General features: G+C 41.6%; 1 protein-coding gene across 1 annotated transcript in view; it reads right to left on the minus strand.

Moving 5' to 3' along the window:
* Positions 1–25,203, minus strand: part of LOC111261555 (uncharacterized) — a 134,960-nt gene that overhangs the window by 51,033 nt on the left and 58,724 nt on the right. Inside the window, exons 2-4 of the mRNA XM_022835148.2 lie at positions 22,741–23,422; positions 22,289–22,545; positions 4,685–4,848 (exon numbers count right to left, since the gene is read on the minus strand). Coding sequence (XP_022690883.1) covers positions 4,685–4,848; positions 22,289–22,382 — 258 coding nt within the window. The 5' untranslated portion in view covers positions 22,383–22,545; positions 22,741–23,422. The remainder of the gene's footprint in view (positions 1–4,684; positions 4,849–22,288; positions 22,546–22,740; positions 23,423–25,203) is intronic.

The following is a 25,203-nucleotide window of genomic DNA, read 5'->3' on the forward strand; positions in this document are numbered from 1 at the left end:
TATGCTCACACGTGTCTAATCGTTCGGGCAGTAGAACCTAACCTAAAACTTTTCTTTCTACATTTAGAATTCTCCAAATAGTCCATACCAACTGCCTAAACAATTATTGCGTCTTCCTGAAATGTATTTCTTTAATGCAACGGAATCTACCCGAAATGGACGCCACGTATTCTTTTAACGCATTCATTCATTCATTTTGGCTACAATATAGCCGTCCTTTGACCCTTTCTACTTGCTCGTCCCGCAAACTTCTGTCTGTCAGCCGATCTGACCGGCCGACAGGACATGTGTTTTGGGTTTTGGCATGGGCCGAGTTGCTGCTGGTAACGTTCATAGTTGTTCTAAATAGTACGAAATTTACAGGCAGGGCTTATCGATGGCAAACCGTAGGAGGTTAAGGTACCTTGGCTTGCTTGGGTTTCTGCTAAGCCTCGCTCTGCTTGCCTATATGCCAGGCTGAAGGCTTGTCTGTACTCAGCTTGGAGACCTGCTCACCTTGTGCCTGTTCCCATTCAGTCGTTCTCTTAGGCCTCAATCCATGATGGTACGATTTGCCTCGTCTCCATCCAACTTTTTTACTGATGGTGATGCCAGCTGCAATAAAATACTTGTCTCGCAATCGTGACGCATTTATCACCGCCTTGGTACATACATCATTGATGATTACAAATTGCGGTCGTTTCCTCAATACAGCCATTGCCATTACCATGATTGCTACCTTGACCTTGGCCGGACTTGACGCGGGCCGCTTGGCCACATAGGGACTAACTGTAAAGAAAATGGCGACGACTCCACCGTCGCTCCGTCGCCACGCGTCGACCGGTTTATCATGGGCCGCTTGTTAGGCACATCTTATAACGACGACTTTGATCTATGGTCTACTTTATCGTATTCTTCGCAACCCAAGTCGCAGACGGCTCAGTAAAATACACGATCTAGATGACGGTAGCATCCTCATCTCGGACATACTTTTTAGCACTGCTCATATATTGGCCCGGCCATATCGCCATTGCCATCGTCATTACGGCCTAAAGTGGTGCTCGATCGTTGAGATGGCGGTAGTGTTCCATTCTCTGAAATAGGCCGACTGCCCCATGACCTATTTGCCTGCAAATCTTGACGAGTTGTGATCCAGGTTCGAACAAGTTTCGTCTCGTGCTGAGAGCTAGTCATCGAATGGAACGCCTAGTGGCAATACCGGACGTAAAACTCGAAATATAGAGGTGGACCAGTTGCTACTCATGTTTCGAGACCGAACGTTTTTCTGGTAACAGCACGAGAACTAAAGGAAAGCAGAATCGGTTCTACTGGCGTCCTCAGCAGGAAGCGATTTGAGCCGATGAGGAGTTGGCGGTGATCGATAGACAGCTTTTATTAGGGGAAACCCGGATCTGAGACTAGGAGGCAGAGCCGATACGGTGATAGATATGCCAGCGAAAAACGGCAACATGACAAGCGACTTTGCCACTTAGCTGCGCAATGACACATTGCCCCAGTGTGTAGTAGTGTTGTTGCCCAATGGCCATCAGTAACAATCGCAAATGTCAGCCGCTGTAATCGATTGATCAGTGAGACTTAAGAATACTCTAGAACGCTCATTGGACAAAAGATACGTTGGAAGTGCGAGTCTACATATCACGATTCTAAAAGTTCCTACTAAATTATTAGTGTTATGGCAAAGTTGTGTCGACAAATGGACGTAGATATGGCAATAATTTAATATTTCAAAACACGATCGTAAGGCGGAGAAAAGCACATGGTCAGAAAACTACCATATGTTTACTACGATCTTACTATGCATCAGTTGACATGGAAGATAAAAATTAATAGCCCAAACAAAAAAATATTTATGCCATTTTGACTAATATCTGATCTTTTAGATATCAATAGATTTCACGTTATAGCGTATCGTCACACGCATTTCATTTGGCGTTTCGTTTCGGTAAGGGTGTTCTTATTTTAGCTAGAGAAGGAAATCTCTTAAAATGGATCTCTAGAGCCTTCTTGTTGTTGTATCGCCCGTGGCGTCAAATGAAGCCGTCAGAAAAGCCCAGATCCGGCCAACATTGATAGGATGCATTTGGCATCGCGTGCTCGCTGACCTCCTTATGGCCGAAATGATGTGAGCCACTTGGTTCCTATGCCTAAATAATGGCTTTGTAAAATCAAGCCTTAAATATAAGCCTAAGTTAAAAAGAGGCGTATGGAGCGAATATCAATGAATGTTTTAATCATCAGGTACACTATGCGATACTGCGTCTGCACTATGCTCCTACCTTTTAGCTGAATTAGCACGTAAACGACCTATTCCCAGTGGTGCTGCAGAAACCGTTTTGAATATACTATCAGGAAAAAGGTATACATTGTTAAATGAGCACGGCATAATAAAGCGACGATTTGCATCTATGCGCGTCTTTTGATACTTATAATGTAATGAGCTTGCCTTCGACAACCCTTCGAACAAGTATGGCGTAGATCGATCCGGTGCGGTCAAGGGCAGATCGGCTTTTCTCATTATCGACGGTTGCCGTTTTTAGTGGCATGCACGCCATTTTTTCCTTCCTATGAATCGATTCTAGACGGTATCGCAGCTTCAACTTAATTTTTATACACTTCAAAGGACAACGTATTCGCATAGGACAGTGGCAGTAAATACAGAGGTAGAAAAACCTTTGTCGGCTGCAATCGGTCAGCCACATAAACCCCTGTCTGTAAAAGAGCTTGGTATACATATCACACGTAATACATCGCTTCACCTATATCATTAGCGTAATAATGTGCGACACTTAATTGCAGCTGTTTGAAGTCAGCCTTTCTTTCCAACAAACCCTGAGTCTTAAATGTAACACTGCGAAAATTATCGCCGACGTCATGTCGTCAACATTCGAACCAGAATTGTCATATCAATGAATTGCCATTAGCGGTATTAGAATCAAATGCGAGGTCCTGTTGTCCTGAATGATTACCGAACTGTTTTTGCGAAGATACATGATCTACCATGTCGTACATTGACTTTCATCAGAACTAGAAAAGCATGACTGCACACCAAGCGGAGTAGAAGGATTTCCCATTGTAACCTACCTCTGTTTTTCTATTATATTTTTCTGCGTCACAGCATACAGGAACACCATACATAAGCATGTAGTAACAGGGCGTGAGCCACCATTTTCTGTTACTAAAACGTTTTCTATTTTCACTAATACGCGGGGACCTCCAAACAAATTTATTCAGTCAAAGAGCACGGCAGGTCCGAAAAAGGGTCGGCTGTAGGCAAACTGAGTACTTACGATAATTTGGCATAATTAAATGCATGCTACACAAACAAGGACCTGATGCTTGTAGTCTTTGACCCTACGGTGGGTCAAATGCAATTGATCTTCCTATGGCCCTTGATCCCGGCCGTCGACTTGTTATAATATTACGATCAGTCTGTTTTTTTTTTTACTTGACAATCGCTTGTGACGAGCCTTATAGACATTATGTTAGCGAATTACTTTTGCAAGCAAACTAGACAATATACGATAGTCGCGCAGTTAGATCTGTGCAAATTACAGAAATGCCACAAGAAAACGGAGCATTAGCATGCTCAACCAATTAGAATACGTGTGAATCCGCCTTTGAGTTCAATACGCAGCATATGCAACCGACAAACGGAAGATTTTGAGAAGAATAATTCCTACTTTAGGTCCTAGAAAGTAAACCTAGACTCAGAAACATAACATAAATTTATCAGAATTACTATCTAATATTCCAGGCACCAGTAGCCTTTTCGAAGTTACACGAGCTTAATTTGTGTTTTTCTTACGTCTACGTACACGCGATTAATGTTAGGTTGAATGGAAAGTTTCCGTTAAAGGCAATAGACAGCGTTGGCGTCGGACTGGCTGAAGCTGAAAGTTCCCAGGACGATTGACTGTCAGGCGTGTGCCTAGTCCCCGTGGTAGCCGAACGAGCGACGCATTTGCCTGCTAATCTTCGGGCACGTAGTGGTTTAGATTTCGTGCTGGGAGCCAACCCCCTGATGAAATACCTAACGGTGATGCCGGGCGTAAAGTTTATTCAGACAAGCATGTGCCCTGGTAATTTAATTGAACTGTTGTTGTTAGGTGACGAATCAGTGCGCTCACCCATGCACTTCATATCTTGCACCGTCTTCAATACTACTTTCGTGCTCGAAAAAGTGGTGCGCAGACAACAACAATCGTTTGCGGGATCGAACATGAGCGTACAGTAAGGGTTAGCGTTTGCCAGGTTTGTCTTAATCGCTTCATAACCGCAAACTTCAGTTTGAGTGACAAACCACGCTTTGAACCGCCGTAAGAAACGAACGACGACGATCTGCAGGTATCCCTCAAGCAAAATGTGATCCAGACGACCCAGGTGTTCTCTATACGGCTTGGACTATGCAAAGAGATTGGTATCATAGCATAGCCAGCAGACACACATTTCACAATGTAGATCGAAATGTTACAACGAATGGATAGCTTATAAGGGCACCGTCTTTTTACTTCACGGGATACATCAGGTACGAGAACGATCGATGAAAATCGTAACAAGCAGATGCCTCTGCTTGTTTACCTTTTTACCCCTATCTAAGTTGTATTCATTTGTTCAAAATTGCGATAAATAAGTGAAAGCGGCCGAACACAAGTAACGTTTCACTCAACCTACTACCTGCCCTTACCTGTACATGAAACGTTTTCGTGGTATCGTCAAGAAGTCGAACATTGACCGTCATAATCCGGGAGGAGAGCTTCCTTTTGGCCGCCTCGCAGCACTCGCGGTCTAGCCCCTTCGACTCACCTGCAGTGCTTGTATCGACATCACAGCTGCTGCTGCCGCCCAAAGCTGAAAACCGGTCGGAGTCGCAAGAGAAAACGGGTCTTATAGACTGTTAAACAGCGCTACGGCCAACTGGAATTCAGTGTAGAAAAAAACTCTACGGCTATATCTAATGTTGTGCTGCACAGTTTAATACCACTAAACGTTACTTTCATCACGATCAAAAAACATGTAAGAACACACATATTGTTCAATGAGTACTATTAATTGTATTAAAGTATAGCCAGTCAGTAAGTGTACCCTTAAGCACATTTCGTACTATACAACCATATGGGAAAAGCAAGCTCCTGTTGCCGTAATCGAATTGTGATTTATTATGAATGACCATTATTTTGTTTTTAAGAATTTATTATGTGTCTGTTGAAGTAGATAAATATAAATACTAAGTTAAATATAAATACTGAAAGAGTAAACGTTTAAACCCTTAGATCCGATACTGTCGTTAGACGCTGCTTTGTATGTCACCGTTGGCATGAGTCCACCTAAATGACAGCGATTGAGAAAATAAAAAAAAAAAACAAGCAGCGCATACCATACACATGCAGCATTAAGTTACTGCAACTGCTTCAGCCTTTCAATTGCGCCATCACCCATGTAGTCCATGGGGAACTTCCTTGGTTTGTAGCATTTTCTGCTTCTTTTGTTTGTTACTGTCAATTATCGTGGCCACTGCCTCCCCTTGTTAGTTCTTCCGATTTTTTTGTTGCTCCATGGTGCTTCTCATCGACAGTATTCGCAATACTGTCTCCGAAGGCCACATAGTCCCGAGCCGCATGCAAATAGCCCACGAAGCACCTCAAAGGCGCGATTAGAGATAGATGCGACCACGGAGTACCATCCGGAATAGGATTGCACGTAAGGCTGAGCTGACCGGACGGATTTTTTCTGGGGTTGCTTTTCCTTCTTTAGTATTCTCTTTCGCATATGTGGGAGAAAGTTGTACAGGCTGCGGTGGGCTATTGTCTAATAGGGTTTTTGCTCTACCGACCAAATGAAAAACAAAGATCTATGTAGGACGGGTCCTTTTTGATACTGATCGAAAATCCATGCCGAGCTGAATCAATATATAATACATGTTCCTAGACGTAAATTTCAGTTTTTAAGTTTAAAATGCTCCCGAAGGACGATAATTTGACATGGTGTTTTTGAATATAAAAATGTTTTTTTTGACGCTGGCCGATAGATATTGACGAGTCGAGTGAAAATGCGAGACACCTTCGTGCACCTAAAATGGATATTTTGGTGCGAAAATTTTAGGGAAAGACTTATTCAAGAGCCTGTCTCGTTTATGCGACAGTAGGATAAAAGTTGACTTCGAGTCAATTTCTGTTAGGTGCCAATCGGGAAGCTGCACCGTCTAGTATGACGAGTATTTTAGTCGACCAATTTGTATCAAATACATTATCTGAAGGTTTTTTGAAGCAGTTAAAAACATTTTATCGATGCAAACTGCCCTTTTTTTGTGTGAACATTCTTGACGAGTCGTCAAAGAATGCAGTGCAACTTCCTATATTTGAGGTAGGTATTTTGACGTGAAAAGGACAAAAAAAAATGTGGTAGCTTTTTTACAACACGGGAATGATTTTTTTTAAATAGAAGTTTATGTATGGGAGGTGTTTTTCGTACGAAACGCAATAGATATTTATATACCTGAACCTCAGTTTTTGGGTCAAAAATGCTGCTTCAAAAGTAGCGACATGGTTTTTCCTAACACCAATCGATAAATCTCGATCATCCGAATAAAAATGTAATATATATACCTGTACTTGAAATTGATATTTTCTGCGAAAAACCTTTTTAATTGTGGCAATGTAAGAATCGGATGAAAATGTATTTCGAGGGAATTTATCGATTGGGTAGTTGAGGTGGCGAACGTAGAGTTGATCTTCGTAAAAGACGTTCCCTAATTAATTTCAAAATATATACCAGCATGTCAAATAAGTATATGCATTTATCAACTAGCAACAGGGGATTAAAAATTTTTCAATCCATTTTGGGAGCAAAGCCATTCTCAATTTTATTTAATGTGTGTAGCTATCTCTTAGAATATTTATTTTATAGAAGAAAATATTTAAAGAAGTTCGTCAGCCTCGCCGACGTCCCAAGTAAGGAATCAGTCGGTTAGCCGATTTTATCAATGGTAATATCCATCGTCGAGGGACCGACTGATGACCTCAGGAGCTGACTGGCATTCCGAAAACATAGTCAATCACTCAACAAGAAAAGACAATGTAATCACATTGCAGAATTGTACCGAAACGGCAGAGATAAATTTGAGTTAATTAAGCTCCTTGGGGAACATATTGGAACAGGCTACCGAAATACAATAAGAGGGTAATGGACTACGCGGGGCGACGTAATTGCAACGGGGTCATTGTTAATATGTACTCGAGCTGCGGTCTTCGTTAGCTTAACGAATCAAATTAGTTAAAACAAGCGTGAGACGAAGCACACGGACTCTCTAGTATCACCTAATACATGGGCCTCGGTCTTTTCATGTTTACACGGTTAAGCCCTAACTGTCGATAGGGTTTCTAATCGCACTACGTCTAGTGGCACTACAAGGAGCCGATATATTTACAAAGGCTCTTCTTTAATTCTTTCTCCACCTTCACTGAGAAAAATTCTCAGCCAAAAAAATCCAAGAACGTATATGTCAACTGCAGATCTGAAACGAACGCCTTCTTCTTTGTCTTGGCTCTTCCCTTGTCCCACCTCTGCGTCCGCTCTACCCTTTCACTCAACTAAGAGGGGGCGTCAGATAAAAGCTGCATGCTACTTACCGGACTCGGCCAAGGACAAAGGGAGGAACAACGTTGATAGGGGAACGAGTTTCAAATAAATTCCTTAAGGAATCATTTTCTTCTTCTCGAGGTCTGGGCGGAGCAGCTGCTGAATTTTCAGGTGGAATAGGTAGGCAGGTGTGAGCTGAACTGACTAGAACAAAGGAGAAAAATGCTGTGAGTAGTGAAACCAAGTAGCTCTGCTGCTGCTGGTACCGTTGAGTCTGACGGTGTCCTCTGATGGGCGAGGCACCAGTGCCGCAACACGAGCGCCTCATACGAATGACACCTCATAGCAGAATTAGCCAAAGTAAAAAGCTTGAAGGAAGAGTTAGGCGGCAATTTTTTTAAAAATTGGTGCCCACGCTGCGATACCTGCACCTGTCCTACGGCTGTGCACACTGTGAGCGATCCTTAGTATGAGAAGGCAAAAAGAAAAGTTTTTTATCAATTCGAAACGACTGTTAGACTCACAGACAGGAAGGGACGAGGTAAGAGAGAAGGTATACTTTCGAGATTGCAAATACACTATAATGGAGAGAAATAGCTAGAAATGATTTTCTTGAACTGGAAGTTTTCTGTGAACTTCGTAGCTTCTATATTTATATACGTGAACTAGTTCCGAGCCAAGCTTTATAACAGTATTGTGAATTTATATGTGGCAAAAGGTTGATCGGCATCGATTTAAAGTAGGGAAGAAAAAACTTACTAGCCAATTATAATTAGTTTCTTCTAGTTGGAAAAAATAGCGAGGTACATTGCTTTTCTTTTTGAAGATCATCAATGATTACTTTTGCTGCATTCTTCAGAGCTTGTTTTTGACCTTCTATACCGTACCAAATTGAGGGTCTCATCCTAAAATTTCGTCTTAAGTACTCTGATTATTGTTTCTAAATTGCTGTAATAAATAGCGCTCTATGGGTTAATCTTGTTCAGACAAACACATTTTACATTTATGTGCAAGTACACACATTTTACGACCCAATACCGATAACCAATGTGTACCGATACGTAAATCGTGGCGTCGAAATGCATGGCCTATATTTGAGTGCCCATCGACGCTCTAACCGCATAAGCAAGCGTGCAAACGTAGCCGCTTCTATATGCATGTGTGTACCGTAACAGAAGTATAATGTCTCTCATTAAGTTAACACATGGAAGAAGAGTGTCCTTACCCCAGTCACGTGTCTCTATGTATATAGAGGTATTTTTTTTATGTCGCAATCCTCTGCTGGCGCATACTAGCAGTACACTAAATGCATAAATAAAAAAGACAGTAGTTTCATCTCATCTACCCACTAAATAACAGTAAAAAAAAATATTTTGAGCTTTACGCAGTTAACTTGTCTACTGGAAATGTATGTAGAGATATGGCTTGTTCAGTTAACTTACAATACACAATTTACTGTGTAGGTGTTGCTAGAGTCGTTCTTTATAACTTCAGTGAACGCTGCCGTATTAGAGCAAATACGATTTGACAAGAAAAATCTTGTTCTATATTAACATTTTATAGCGGCAGTGTTCGGAGTTGACAATAACAGGGAAGAAATTATATAGGTAGCGGAAATTTCCGCACTTTGTTGTCGTGCATTTCACGCTTTAACCGTTCGAAATAAGTTAGATACGTTCACTTTTAGGATCGGAGCGTATGCACTGTTTGTTTTATACCGGTTGAAGTCTTTAATTAAAAACCACGAAACAAACGAGCAGATTAGTGATAACGAGGAGGGTGGCAATAAGACCAATAGGAAAGCATAAACCAATTCTAAACACAATTTATACACAGCCCTCTGGAACAAACAATATTTCCCTGTCAGAAAGCTGCGTTTTGGCGCAGCGCGTCCTGCGCCTTGAAAGGTCTTTGCTCGACCAATTCATCAAGTATCAAAAGTACATTTCACAATCTTTTCTAAAAGCGAAGCTAAAGATCAAGAGAAGAGGGGTCATTGATTGTTGTTAGTTTTATACAAAAAAAAAAAATCGGAAGCGAACGCTATCGTAGTGCAGCATTCGCGCACAACCTTGACTCTGAAGAGAGAAAGGTCGCTCAAGGCAAATATCGGTACAATATTTCGAAAGCTTAAAATGCTAAATAACAAAAACTCGAGTGGTGGGCACGGTAAATGACAGTGATTTTGATTGAACCGTTGACGTTTCGAGCTTTACGTCCGGTATCGCCGTCAGGCTTTCCATCAGACATACGGCTGGCTGGCTGGCTGGCTGGCTCCCAGCCATCACGAAACGAAGTCAGACTTTTTTTTTTCGACTGAACCGTTACGGATGAGACCAGTCCCTAGTGCAGAGATCTTTTCGGGGGATGTAGTTGAAATTCTTATTTGTCACAATTTGCAACGAAGTTCATCACAAGACCTGTCGACAATTAACACCGCGACATATAAGAGGCAAACAGACACTGCAAAATGACGAACTGAGGGCAAATCCAATAGTTTCCCTCATCAAAGAAAAAGGAGAGGTAACAAATGCACAAGGCTAAGGCGAAATGATGAACATCACTCTCACTGTGATAACCTGAACTTCACAAATGACCAAGTCGTAGCGGCAAAGGCCAATGTAACAGTTTTCCAATTCCTTAGTTCTAAAAAAAAAAAAACGAAACAAATGAAACTAGTTGACCTTAAATTGCGCTTCTCGCATTTTCAGTTACTAGACGGCCTAGTCTGGATCTCTTAATTTTGCTAAATCGTAACTGGAGTGAAAAAATCTCCTTTATTAAGTAAGCGTAGCACTTTCTGATTAACACCTTTATCGCAGCAATGCAAACAGAATTTGTTTGAAGAAAAAGATGGAAGAATACAGACATTACGTTCATCCTGGCTTTCGCACACGCAGGACGCCTGGCCACCCTTGAGAACATATAGCCCTTAGAAAGGTAATCTTCAAAACTTTGCCCTTAGCCAGTCCTGTATATTGCTGCCTGCGTGAGATTAAGTGATTTTTTCACTATTTTTTTACGCTTTTACCTATAATGATATAGAACAAACTACAACCAGGTACAACTACACGAAGGCTTGCAGCGCTATACCATGCGCTCAACACTGAATAGGCAGGCATTCCTAACTGAACAGTAAATTAATTTGTTTAGATTTATTTGAAATGAGAGTATATAATTTCTTAATTTGCAAACTCCATAAGAACCATGAAGTCCCTTCCATTTCTGCGTGTTTTTTCGTTGATACTCATATTTTTCGTGACAATTGCCTACTGGCAAATTCTCATTATATCAGCAAGGCAGACAGAAAGGCGTATTCTCTCAGGTCGAAGAGCATGTTTTTTGCTGTCAACTAAACATTTGTAGGTTCCGTAAGTTGCCAAGCAAACGAGTTGGCGATGAGGCAAAACAGCAGCGTCTAATCTAAACGAGACCGTTAGTGCGTGACGTAAAGTATGTACTCGTCCTTCAGCTCATCACGAAGAAGTCCTGTATTGTCATACGTAGGATTCCGATCCGTTTGAAACTCGAAGGAGGCGGGCCAAGAAAACATTCTTTTAATAGACAATAACGATCTCTAGTTGGCAGAGTTCCTTGCTTTTCTCTTGCTTATCCAAAGTAGCGCACGCACACACGCATACTCACATTTCAAACAAACAAAAGCTAAACGATGATTCAATGCTGACTTCTGGCTCAGTAGGCGAGCACCAAAACAACCAAGACGAAAGTGCAGTGCTAACCGATGAATTTGAAAGAGAAAAGCAGTATCTGCTAGCTGTCCTTTTGCAGGCTGTGTCTTTTGTAGACCCGGAAATTATATAGTTATTGGGAAGGCCTAATACTTTTTGCAATAATTCTCGCTCCAGCTAGAGGTAAATCGTCTATGCAGTTAAGAAGTGTAGTAACTCGAGCGCCGATAAAAATCTTCTGATTACAAAAATACTAAATATTTTTCTAGTGGTTCTCTTCAGATCAAACGCGTGTACCGAGGGCATCATGTCGTATGTCAGACTTCACAAACGAAAGGAAGGAGTAGCCTTGTTTACGATTTTTGTATAAGAGAACTTTTTATCTAGTGCCCAAAGGATTAAAAGTAGCAGATAAAGGCAGGCAAGGCTCTTGTCTCTAAGACAGGGTTTCTCAACGAACGAACTTTAAATTAGCAAAATGTTAAATTGAAGATACCTCTGTCTCTATTCTTCTATTCCTTTCAGTATTGCTGTGGAAGTTAAAAGCATAACGAAGGTCTACGATGAAATACGTTGACGTCGACCTCTAACATTAGTTACAGGACATTACCAGTAAACCAGTGGTTTTCTAATGCTACGTGCGCCATTGTATGATTATCGCTGCAGTCGTATCCTTTAGAGAAAAAAAAGCTTCTTTGGAAGGGGTCCCCTAAGTTTAAACTCATTTCGCTTGTTAAATTGGAGTTGTAGCGTAATTTTCTGTATGTTCTAGTGTAAGTGGGTCGGCTACACGCTTCCGCCTAAGTTATCGATAAAAATGAAGATTTCTCGGAGCGTTCGAACTGCTCTGGGACTTTTGCAAAAGGCTTCTTTTTTAGGCGTAAGCGAATACCTTATTCGTTTCACAACATCAATTCGTACAATGAAATCAACTAACATGGGCACCGGATGATGATAAAACTGACTACTCAAATATCTAAATTAGACGTCCGGCCGTCGTGCCAGCACAAACGACGCCAAAATCATCTTAATATCTCAACCTTTTACCGTCATCTACAATGCAAATCATTCAGTCGTTTGCGTGATTACAACTAACAAAATCTCAGAGCAGCTCGTCGCATACGTACGCTTTGTAACATAAAACCAGTTTGTTTGAATTCTACTTTTCCATGTTGCGGTACCATCTTTTTTTTTGTCTTTTTTTTTTTCGATAAGGCTTACTGGCACCTATAGGGACCGGTGATATGCGGTGATTCGACAAAAGGTTTTGAATTTCCTCGCGGATCACGTCGTCTCTCTCAAATCGGGTACGAGAATCCAGGTATTCTGACACCTTCTCTCTGACGCAACGCGTCCTTTAGTTGACGTCTTTTAATGCATTCGTTTCCGCAGCTAAACGCACTGCAGTGTCATATTGGAGCTTCCAGAATACGAAAAAGGCGATCGCCAGCCTTCCCACAGAAGGCAGAGGTGTGCATATCCGTGGCCCCGCTTTCCGACGGCAGCGAAAGCTTGTATCATGATTTTATGACGCGCCGTTGAGCGGATGTCGTGTACTTCGGGACCACGCCTACACTAAGCACGACGGTGATGTCCACTGCCTACTCCGCGATAGGCTTTGGAGGCTCGAGAAAAGCTGAAATATAGTAGCGGTTTTGGCAACGACTCAGCTAAAGCGGCAGTTGTACTATATCCGCGTCTCGTGGTCGCTACGGCCTCACCAGCTACCACATAGTTGCGCCATAAGTTTCAAGCGAAAAAGCTCACGACGACGGAACATCTCGCCTGCAGCAGGGTAGAAAGAGACACGGAATAAGAGAACGACTCGCATTTATTTTCGAACATTGCCATTCCAACAGCCGAACGGAGATCGCCGAGGCCCGAAACAGGCTGTAGGCACAAGCGGAAGTTGGGTGAGGTGTAGCCGGCTAATCTCAAAGTCCTCTATTTTTGCAGCATCTGAAGCATAATGAAAAGACGGATGGCAATGACATTCCATTTTGTTGGCCTGTGACAATGATTTCAAGTCTTCAAGATCAAAAAGGATGTTCCATTGTACATCCTTGTATGTATTTGCTAAAAGATGTATGTTGAAACGTTCGTATGGCATCCTTTTTGCGACTAACTAACTGAAGCATAATGAAGAAGATAGTTGCCCCTTTCTCGGTTCATCAGATTTAGAGTTTTGTATTTCCTGTTTCTGAGAGCGATTACTTTAGCTTATGATTCGGCTCTGCTTTCTTTGAGCGTTTATCTAAACTGTAAATTTGTATTTGTTTCCGCTAAGCGCACACTCATCGAAATGGCCATGTGACAAAAAGCTCTGCTTGGACCTGACAGGAGCAGGAGGGACAAGCTCTGTAGATGGTATGATTTAATTGTGTAATCAAAACCAAATTCGACCTGTCCTGCACACAGTCACTTGTTTCGTATAAATATATGGCAATATTTTGTCTTCATCTTTGTCTATTTTACATTGACAGATCATTGCTGATGCGATTTCTCCAGCTACCTTCTTGCCAGACGTGAATGTAAACAAAGTGTAGGTTGTTCAGGGCAGCTAAATGCAGCCCTGGGTAAACTGCTCGCCATTTCGCAATAGTTCCACTGCCGAAGCGAAAATACTGATAAAGCGCGCTAAGAAAGTAATGTCCAATCGAACTCAAAGGTTTTACCGCGTTCAAGTCAGCGGAAGATGTCAGCGTTAACGTCACTATGGTTGGCGTGTCATCGTAAACGTACTGTAGAATGATGTGTATGTAACACGATTGATAGTTAGTTATAAACTTGCCGTCGCTCACAGCCAATCGACTGGGTGTGTGGTCTGCGAATAAGACAACTTGGGACCCCCTGTAACTCCTTTTTAATAGTCCAGATTTGCATCGTAGTTTAAGATTGATAGGCTTTAGAAACGGCTGTATTGCCGTTTACGGTCATCTAATTTCAGCGCATCTGTCTCGTGTCGAAAGTTTACCGGTAAAGAAAAAAAAATTACCGGTAAAAAGTAAGTTGAACGCTTACACTCACGTGTCTTTCACATTATTTATGCTATACTATATCACATTGTTAACACACGTTAATTAAGGTCGATCCTGAGGTTATACTGTGTTATACAAATTAAATTTTCACCTTCTAAGACGTTATTTTAGACAGATAGGCTAAGTTCAGTAGAAATTTATCATTAGCCAAACATCGGACATGGAATTACGTTCTGAAATTGACCTTTTAACTCAAATTTTTCTTTACAGCTGAAGGAGGTTTGGTAATACATCTGACCTCGACTTGTTCACGTATCCAGAGAAAAATTCGGACGTGAAATCGAGTATTTCTCGTGCTCAATATTACGCATACGTATTTTTAGATCCTCGTCTTTTAGTTAACATATACTTACTTGTCTGCACACATCAAGACTATAATTTTGGTAAGTTCGCGATCGATGTTCCCGAAAGTTCTCGTTATACCCAATACTTGTAATTGAATTTGACACGCTACTGTCCAATGCACACCACTCGTTCAGGAGATGCTGCGAAAATACCGAAATAAGCCCTCAGGCGTCTATCACCGCAATAACTTCAAGCGAATTATGTCTCTCCTATAAAAAAAAAAACTTGTTCATTAAGAAACTTACGTGGGACGCACAGTGATCTGAATAAAAATCCCCCAAAAATGCAGTCACATCTACGAGGCGTATAGATCTGATATGTCACTTCCAGCTTATTCGGCCGGCGACTGACGACGTGCCTTTGTGCCAGCGTGCTGTAGATGAACAATATAGGCATACTTGAATTTATTTTTTTAGTTTTATTTACACAAAGGGAGTTGTTAGCGCATAAAATACACATTATATAGCGAATAAAGGAGTGTATATACGTAATACATAGCGGAATACACAGCAGTCGGTCATTCAGAGGTAAATGTATTGATAAATGCTAGCTGGATCAAATACGTTTGATAGAGTTTCTATAAACGAAAGTCGACAGGTGAGCGATCATGCTTTAGATTTAACAAAATATGAAAAATAGTAGAATTCTACATAAATAGAAACAAATAAAATGAGAATGGTTTTTACTCTGGCGTGTAGCGCTCCGTGAAATGTTTGCCAAAGAAGCTTGATTTCGATGCCGACCAAAAAAGAACTACAAAACTAGCGGATATAAACGACAGCTGGATATTGTTAATACTGCTTAAGTTGTCGGACTAAAGTACATATAAACGTTTACTTTCTATATATGGTCGATTACTGTGCTTTGGCTAATCCTCTTTCATATCTCTTTTTACCAATGTTCATTATACGCATTTGTTGCGTTTCAAATTAGGCAATTTTAAGCACTTCTTGGAATTATTTTGTTGTCTGAGGTACTACTTGCCTTTTTTTCTTTAGGGTCGGCCAACCAGTTTAAGCCTAACTGGATGTCAAATATGTCTATGTGGAGGTAAATTGGCAACGCCCAAACGCAAGCCTATAATATTGGTAACAAATGCGACGTTCTACATGGGCGACGTCAGCTAACGGGGAGTGCATGGGGAGAAAGGTAGCTTTGCCTGATCTCCAGTAAGTCCTGAGCTACTGAATTGCGCTGACGCGAGGTCCTGACGTTCTGATGCTGACAGGTCGCGAGAAACGCGACAACCAGATGCCTGCGAGAGCAACGCCGTGGTTAACTGGGCTCTAAACTTTTCGTAAAATTGAAGTTTAAAAAATACGGTAAAAAAAATAGGATAGTTAGACCCGTGGTTGAAACGTGTTCCCTCCGTTAACGCAAGGACTCCAACATTTACTGGTTCCTAACTAGTACTAGCTCCTTTCACCGCGCGAATTGATGATATATTTATTCACCGGCTGAACGCTTGCAAGTGGAGCCCTCATTTCCTTGGATATCGTTGTCTGACCACTACTTTTCACGATGCGCCGTGGAGGTATATGCCAAAAATGACCACGGCCCTCATTCGATATACTAACCCGCTCTAGTCATGTTATATATCAGACAGCATACGGCGTATAAGACAATAAAGAGTGAGCTGTCAGCTCACGATGGCGGAGAATAAAGAAGGCTGAAATCAGGCTCAAAACCTACAGGCTTGCGTTCCAATTGTTCGCTCCAAAGCGGTCCTCTGAGTCGAGGCATCTGGATTGAGTACCTACCTCCTAAGGCAGTCTGTCAGCTTCTGGTAGCAAACCGCGTTTCCCCAAGCCGCGATTCTTCTCCAGCCTTTCTGTCGCATTACTGTAGGGTCTTATCAGACCTAAAAGTCACAGATAAGTCGCAGGCCTTCGATGGGTGTGGTCGCGACTAGAAGACGGAAGCCCAACAGCTGTCCGGAAAGCACTAAAGTGAATGAACGGACGAAAGAAGCGAGGGCAGTTGGTTCGATCACATCCCGCTACCTAACGCTGGAAAGGTCTATGGATAGGAAGGTCACATTCTTGAAAAAATGGCGATGGTAGCTCGCTCTTCTGGTGTAGGATTTAACTGCGGTGCTTTAGGCTTTAGCTGTATGAGATCGTATCTAAATACCACTAAGCTCTATTTGTATTTCTCTTTGTGTAGGCATTCAAGCACTAAAAAGTCAATTCAATCACGTCAGGCTGTCAGTAAAGCAAGATTCGATTCTGTACCTAATTTAATACAAGGTGGCTCGCTTCCGAACAAAAATAATTCCGCTGTTGTACGAACCTTTAGCGACTTAGAATTCCTTTAGTTATTAAAAGCTTAGTATACCTGACTTCCAGCGTAACTATATATGCTGTTTATATATATTTATGTCAGTAAAATAGGTAAGGTTTGCCTTTTAAGCTTTTGTACTTCAGAACTGCTTTTTAACCATATATTTTGACATATTTACCATGATGAACTATGACCTTAGTATACTCCTGCAACCTGTTTCGTTTCCGAAGCAAAATAGACCTAAAACATTGCCCCTGGTCTGTTCAACGCCTAAGCATACCACACATGTATACATTTAGCCACTCTACGGTCGGGCTTTTACCATGAAGCCACATATGCGGGGCTATTGGCCGCTTAGCAGCAACGCCGTAATCCGACTCAATGTATTGGCTGGAATGAAGCACAAGATATCGACTAGCTGATCTTACTGTATGCAAATCCTCCTTACTCCGACGCCATCTACCTAAAAAAAAAAGCTTCTTTTTACGACCACTTTTAAAATTTCTTTAACTTCTACGACGCATATGACCTTATACCCAGCCGCTTGACTGGTTGGCTGATTGACTTAAATATTATCATTAGGGGGTATCCGTGCTCACATCGTCCATATCTTTCCTACCTACCCCATTCTTTCACAACTAGTATGCATGTGCGCACACCGGTTCTTGCATGTGTACATCGGCTGCACGTACACAGCTAAATGGGCTGAATGCGGTTTGTCAGGTATCAGCCTCAACGCGTAGGTTCCCCTTGCTTCACTGCTTGCCCATTGGGGCAAGGAGAACTTACGCTCACACTGTATGGTGTTAAGTAGTGAAGGGTTAAGAAGCTTGTGTGGGTATTGTCAAATTGTGCGGAATCGGATTTGTATCGATTGCGCTGTCGTTAACTTCTGGCATACAGCCATCTGCTCGTGTTTTGTATAAATGCTACTTCATAACTACTGGTTTCGTAATTATCGTTTGAAGTATGCTGGGAAGTACATAAAATAGCTAGGTTATCTATGCGCCAAATTCATAAAATGCGATTGCTATCAATTAATTTCCGTAGAACTGATTTGGGGGACTTATGGAATACCGTAAAGATAGACTAATGGTTCGAATTGGCGATAAAAGCATCGATCCCCTAGGGTGACACTACTGTACTTCAGGTATATTGGCTATAGCAAGGAAAAAATTGATTATTCGCTTAAATCTATGCGGTTAATTAGCACATTATATGGTATTACATTATATACAGAGTTAATCGGGCGTATTTCTTAATTCTATTAAATAATCAGCATAACTTATCTACTGATATTATGACGAGGTGGTTGTCATGATTCAAGTTCCACTGCATTTTGCTTTGAAAAGTGGTCGTAGAACGCAGTTATTTGGTAGACGAACAGACAACACAGGGAAGATTACCTGATTTTACATGCTATCCTTCAGAACTATTGTTCACCGTCAGACCAGATATGATCCACTGCTATTGGCGTGCAGATCAAAGTGCACAGCTCGGTACTTTTCACAGAACCTGTCTAGTATGTAACATACTCTATAGTTTTGCAGCACCTGATTTTAAAAGCGACCCTTAAAGTCTCAGATACCCGGCAGAGAAACTTCACCTGCTGCGGATGGAAGTTGCATAAAGATCTACCGCATAGGGTGCGTAAGACGGACATGGCTAAGTTAATAAAATGGTGCTGTAGATGATCAAGTCTTCTTTTTAGTAGTGACAAGACCAAATGTAGTAGTATTCTGCTACGGAATAGTTCAACGACGCAAAAACGAAAAAACAAAAAACCTCAACTTTGCGCCAATACGACGATTACCATATTGTATGAGAGGATAATGCAGTAACAAGATTAAATGTAAATGACTGGATGGGGTTTACGTCACTGTGCTTCTTCAATGCTTCCTAAACATATCGATGTTCTATTTAAAAATCTTTTTTTCCGACAAGGGTTTATTACTCCTTTGCTATGGCAAAAGCTTTAGCTCTTAAATCTGCAATTTCCTCCACTAGTAGACACCACTATTCTGAGACTTTTTTTTATCGGCGTAGCGAAAATTGTCTCTTAGACTGTGTCGTTTTGTCCTTCTTATGTTGCGTATAATTGCACATATGATACATCATTATAAATAGTAACAACGGAGTTACCTACTCATATCCTGTTTCGACCTTCTAAAAGCTCCAATGGTGCAGAATATCGTTTTCGAGTGCAGCAGCCTCATTGTTGTCTGCAAATGGAACGGGGTGTGTCGTATGCGTACTCCTGCTTCGTGCCACCAATAAAAAGAAATTATTTCGGGTAAACTTTCCTTACACAGCCGCTAGTTCGTAGAATTCGGTCTTGTACAAGGAAAGGGCTACCGGACCGATTTGATTCATAAAGCACAACGACCAGATGTCAGTGTCAAATAGTTGTGCAATACGTTTACTGTTCGTGAAAAATGGACAGCTACTATTTAGTCGTCCAGGGTTTGGCCTATTTCTGTCTGCTTTTGCAAGTGCCCCGGGGGCAGCGGCAAGGTAAAGAAGGGGTGTAAAGAGTCTAAAATTGGAAGCTACGAATTTTGCTCCCAGGCTGGCGAGGGAATTAGAAAGGTTCGTAGAGAGATTACGGATAGCCCTTGAAGGTTGCGGCGTAGCCTGTATCAAAGCCACAAATTAAAATACGAGAAATTCGAGGGGAATCAAATGATTGTTCAGTAACTAAGAAGCACACGTTGAAATCTGAGGGGTAATATTCTAGCTAACCGCTGCCACCTTGATGATTCAGTATCGAGTTCACGGATAAGCGACGAGCTAGCCTTCGAAGAAATCACGCGTCCTATAGTTCAACGTTTAGTTTAGCGGCTGACATGCACGTTGTGATGAATTTAACCTTATATTAAGACAGAGAATTTTAACGATGAATGACTATAGCCAGAGTAGAGAGCTTGTCTGAAACTGAAAATCTTCTATAGTTCTTACATCGTTGGTACATCCTTTATTCCCGCTCGAATTCTGTTAGTAGACATGCACAGAGATAGTCTATCTCTAGTTATGTTATTTCCAACGAAGCCCCTTGTATAGGACGAGCAATATAGGATACGGACGGTTCCGTATCTCGCATGATTGTATGACTGGTTCTTCGTACATAAGTCAAGTAAATCTTATAGATTCAATAATTTTAAGTACGATAGTGAAAAATTAGGTCGAATTTAATTTTATTCGGGCAGTAAATAGATGCTGGAAACGTTTCTTGGGTACATGGACAGGTTCCCGTCGATAGCCCATAATACAGCTATGCAAATAAATTTAATGATTCATGACTACGTGAGATAATTTACCTGAGCTAAAAAAAAATGCACCCAATTTCCCCCTAAATCAACCTTATGTTGATTTAAATCTACCGTACGTTATCAAGTTGACCGTCATTTAAAGCGCATTCAGTATAAAAGCATGATTAGTCAAGGGATCATTCGGTACTTGTGAAAGCTTCTGATCAACGGCAAACGTCCCGTTATGATAAAATTTTTATCAAGTACTACTTTATCAAACGCAAGCATTCATCATTATTTTTCAACACTACCCAGGAAAACGCCCTTCCAACGTAGGCCTAGTCTATCTTGCCTCAGCCAGATAGACGCACAAGAATAAATTGGTAGAAGATGCGGTTTCAGGCAAGCGCCTGAAAATTTGGATTGCACATCGCTTTTATCATATTTCTGTCGTATGCAGACTTGTGCCTATTGTTAGGCACTTTTTTCACTCTATAATTTATTTAGCTGCTCATCTGAGTTGACTTTCGCTGACACCACAACGCAGCTACCAAATACTTGTTGTCATCTCTGAGGGCTACCGGCGAGTCCATCACGCTTCAACAAAGGGGGCATGGCCCTGATGGCAGTGATGTCTTTAAGATTTGTCGAAGCCCGCTGGCAAGCTCTATCTGTTTTGTACCATCTCCGCTACGCCGCAGCACTTTCTCCGGCACTAATCCCACTCACAGGATGCTAGAATAGTTGGTGGAAAAGTGCACGAGCTGAATAAAAAACGTTAAGACTTCTGTAACAGTGGATGCCGGTGATACCGATCGAATATCGATGCTCGTTGGTGTCGACTGGGCGACGACAATTTCCCGTTCGCGTCCCGCAAAATGTTCGTGGGTTCTGCCGTGGAACGATCTAGCGTATCATCCCCAAGCCTTAGTGATGTCGGCATTGTCCACACGTGCGAATGCCTCCTGTGTGGACTAGACATTCTTGCACGCAACTTACGTTCCGCGTGCCGTGTTTGGCATTGCCATTCAACGCAGTGCATGCGCCTTACAATCATAGAATAAGCAATACACAGACGTGACCTCGAAGACTTTTGATGATTTTAATCATTAGTATCGTAATTGGAATAGGTCCGTGAACATGGACGGACGTTATAATGATATTTATGCGTACATATTTATAGCTATATAAGCAAACAGCTGAAAAGGATACCCATATAAATGAAACCAACTGTAGTATGCGATATTTGATTGAAATTGCCTCAGTAAATACAGTTGATACAAATAGATTTGTACAAATGTGCACGTATTTGATGGATGCAGGTTGAGCAAAAGGCAACCCACGGGCTAGTCATGGATAAGATTATAGAGTATATTATTACTAAGTACAAAAGTGTTCACATTTGGGCTAACTTAGCAGTGAAACGTTCAGCATGCGTTGATAATTACAACCAATAGGCCAATGAGAGAACCATTTCCACACATTTTTAACAGAAAAACGCAAATACTTGTTTGCGTTTTTCCTGCTGATTGGTTGATGAAGCCTAATCGCTTACTATGGAGTTTTCGATAAGGGACTCCTTACCAGATGCCGACCTTGTCTCCGTTTATATCTGTAACAGTTTATCGTCATTTGTCCTCTTTGTCCCCTTAAGCCCACTTCCTTGTTGATAGAGGGATGCTCTTCGTCTATGGCAGCGTTGGTTATCAACACCCAGTAAGGATTTTTTGAAACTATTTTATTTCTCTCTCTTTCTATACATATCTGTATCTGGACCCCACTATATTCACGGAGATCACGATAATTTTAGTTCTGGTAAAATGGTACTAATGGAAATCACTAAAATCATGTAACCACCCATAACTAATATGAGAAAAGAAAAGTAAATTTTGAAAAAAAAGACAAGGTAAGCCTAATTATTTTTTAAATCGAAATACAATACGACGAGCACCTTCTGGACAACCGCAAATATCACAATCTTCATTCAGTTCCTCATCACAACACCATTCGTCAACAATGTTGGCACTCACATGTATTCCTCGGCCTATCTATAATGAAATACCCGAAAAACCTTTTCAAGAACAAAATGTTTCAACTCGAGTTTACTTACGCGTAAGCGGTAAAATTCCTGCACTCAGACGATGCTGGGATGTCTGCTGACGTGCGGGTGATGGTTGATCTGTAAGCCGGCTTTCCTCAGTCATTTCGATGGTCCGCCTCTTTCCTACTGTTTTTGAATTTGCTCTGTAACTTCGACGGGCATTTATTTGACGCTTGTTCCCAATGACCTACTACATCATACGTTGTTTTCTTCTGTCGGGCACACCAACTATTTTTCGTTTTTGCTATTACTGCCGCTGTACGTCACTGTCGACAAACGATCGCATCAACGCAAATACAGTATGTCTCATTCTTCTTATATTGTTTCTCCTTTTTGCTTTCGTTTTTGTTTGCTTTTACAATACATTCAATGTACAAAACTATATCATTGTGATTACTCTCTAGATTTACTTTTGCGTTTTCGGCTTCGTTGCGACCGTGGAAGAATCTTCTCCTTCTTACCTTTATGCCAAGTAATATCAGCAACGTTTCTGCGTCGTACCTATCGTTTGTTAGGACAAGGTCAAGGCAGAGACGCACAGCAGTACATTCTACTAGTTCTACTCCTACAACGTAAATGCTGCAGATGCAGTAGCTGTGACAACGGTGACGGGAGCGCTTGTTGATTTCGCCGCTTTTTCTCTACTTTTCGTAGCTTTTTTTTGTCCTTTTGATGATGTTGTTCGTGCTGTTGCCGTAGTCGCTTTTGTTCTTCTCCGTTCGCTCCGATATGACAACGATTAGGGAAGTCGTATGTTGTGGGCCGGTTTTCTTCGTCGTCTTCTAAAACTGTTGCTACTGCTGAAGCTTCTGTCATGAGTGGATTTTCTTGCCTGGGGGACGCCACTGGCTTACGCAATGGTCCCTGTGTTGCCGCTTGTTTTTTTTGTACAAGGGCCACCCGCCTATCCTGTTGGGGTACCGCGACGTCGGCAAAAGTGTACGGGTACCCCTTCTTCTGCCTTTGCCGCTGTCCCCCTGAGCCCCACAACCGTCCCCGCCTCCCGGGCCGCAGTCTCTCCCGACGAGGCCCCTCAACGGCGGCGCAATGGGATCTTGCCGCCATTTTAGCCGGGATTGCGCATGATTTGTTCAGTGCGCGCGCGTGCCGTCGCACTCGGCCGCCACTCAATTGATGTGCCACCTGTAATAATCGTACCGAAATAGAAGGAAATATGAAAAACGTAAGAATATTTGTTAATATTCAAATAGAATCACAGACAATGGGTTAGTTATAGAATAGTACGCGCATCTATCCTACCCTAGAGGTCTTTACGAAAATGAATTTATAGACTTTATGTATTTAATTTCTAAAATTTGTCATAGGAATATTTTTCTTCCACATATATACTTGCATTAAACTTTCAAAGACAGAAATCATATATATATATATATACATGTAAAATATGTTTTATATATATATCAAATATATGTAATAGACTAAAAGTAACATTGAAAAATCTATTGAAAATCTTCATTTCACATCTGTTAAGGTAATAGGATATACGATAATTATCGCAATGAGCAGATTTAACTGTGCAACGTATTTCTATATTCCCATAATGTTGCAGTAGTGCCATAACAATTAGTATATGTGTAAAATGCGATGGTCATCACAATGGCTACCGTGGTTATTCAAATAGTTTTATTGAAATGAAGATTTTCCTTCAAGATATTCTTGTATCTTGTATATATATATATATACATAAGTTACGAAAGCAGGCCCGGCGCATCAGTCCTTTTCTGTCTGCCTCATCCACCCTTCCTCAATGTCCTTCCTTTTTTTTTTTTTGCTTTCCTTGCCGTCATACCGCTGCCGTAACCGAGGTATAAAAATTGAAGCTTTAGCCTTTCGCCGGCACTGCCTCGGCCGTCTAATCTGTGTACCGCAAAACCTACCGAGGCGACAGCCGCTTCGCGTCATCGGCGTCAGGCCAGCAGCCTATATAACTTAAAAGGAGACGAAACAGAACATAGGAAACTCATGTAACGATTGTCAGCCGCAGGCGGTGTGTTACAACCTTTCCTAGCAAAAGAACCTTTAGTAGGTTTCTTGTTGTTCATGTCTGGTCCGTGGAGTTGGCCTTTGAGTGTTAGATTATCAGAAAGAATCATGAGCGCAGCCGCCGTGCGAACTAAACAGATTGATCCTAGACCTCAGATTTTCCGAATCATAAAAAGAGAAGTGTGCTTCAGAGAAAAAATGTTGATGATTTTGTTCCCACGTTATTTCGACCATTAGTACGATAGGAAATAGGTGTCATATTATTTTTCTTCTTTTGTAAAAAATTGCTTGTTCTATACTTTTGCTTATTCGGGTCAGAATGAAGATATCTTTGTAGCCAGCCCTCAATTGGTATTGTGATATGTATGGACTCTTGTTTGTATGTGTGTGTATGTTCTGTATGCTTGTTAACGTACATTTCAAAAGTAACATGAAATGATCGAATGCATAGACCAAAAATTGACTGATCTATGTTAGCCTCGTCACTTTAGACCTCGGATTCCCTTCAATCAATGGGACACTTTTAAACGCGTTTATTTGGCTTCAGTAGCGTTTGGCTACTTTTGGTGCTCTTCCTGATACAGCAATTTTCCCTTACAGCGTCTAGATAGCTCACAGCGTCTTTGACGCAAGTTGCCTCGATCGAAGACTACTTTAGGCCACCAGAGGACTTGCGAAGAGAAGCTTTCTCCAACGGTGACCGCGCCAGCCAGTCGAATTTTTAACGCATGGCAAAATGAGCAGATGTCAGTCACCTAAAAGGAGGCCTTTCTTGCGTAGCTTTTATTCCAGCACCGACGAGTATGTTGACATATTATTGGCTTGACAAGCAGCTGTTCCGAAACATGGCCAGTTGTGCTTACCCGTATAATGTCTGAAGCTTACCAACTACCGCTCGTTGCGCGGAACGCAAAATGAAG

This window comes from Varroa jacobsoni, unplaced genomic scaffold, assembly GCF_002532875.2.
Source record: "Varroa jacobsoni isolate VJ856 unplaced genomic scaffold, vjacob_1.0 scaffold_568, whole genome shotgun sequence".
Taxonomy (NCBI): Eukaryota; Metazoa; Arthropoda; class Arachnida; order Mesostigmata; family Varroidae; genus Varroa; species Varroa jacobsoni.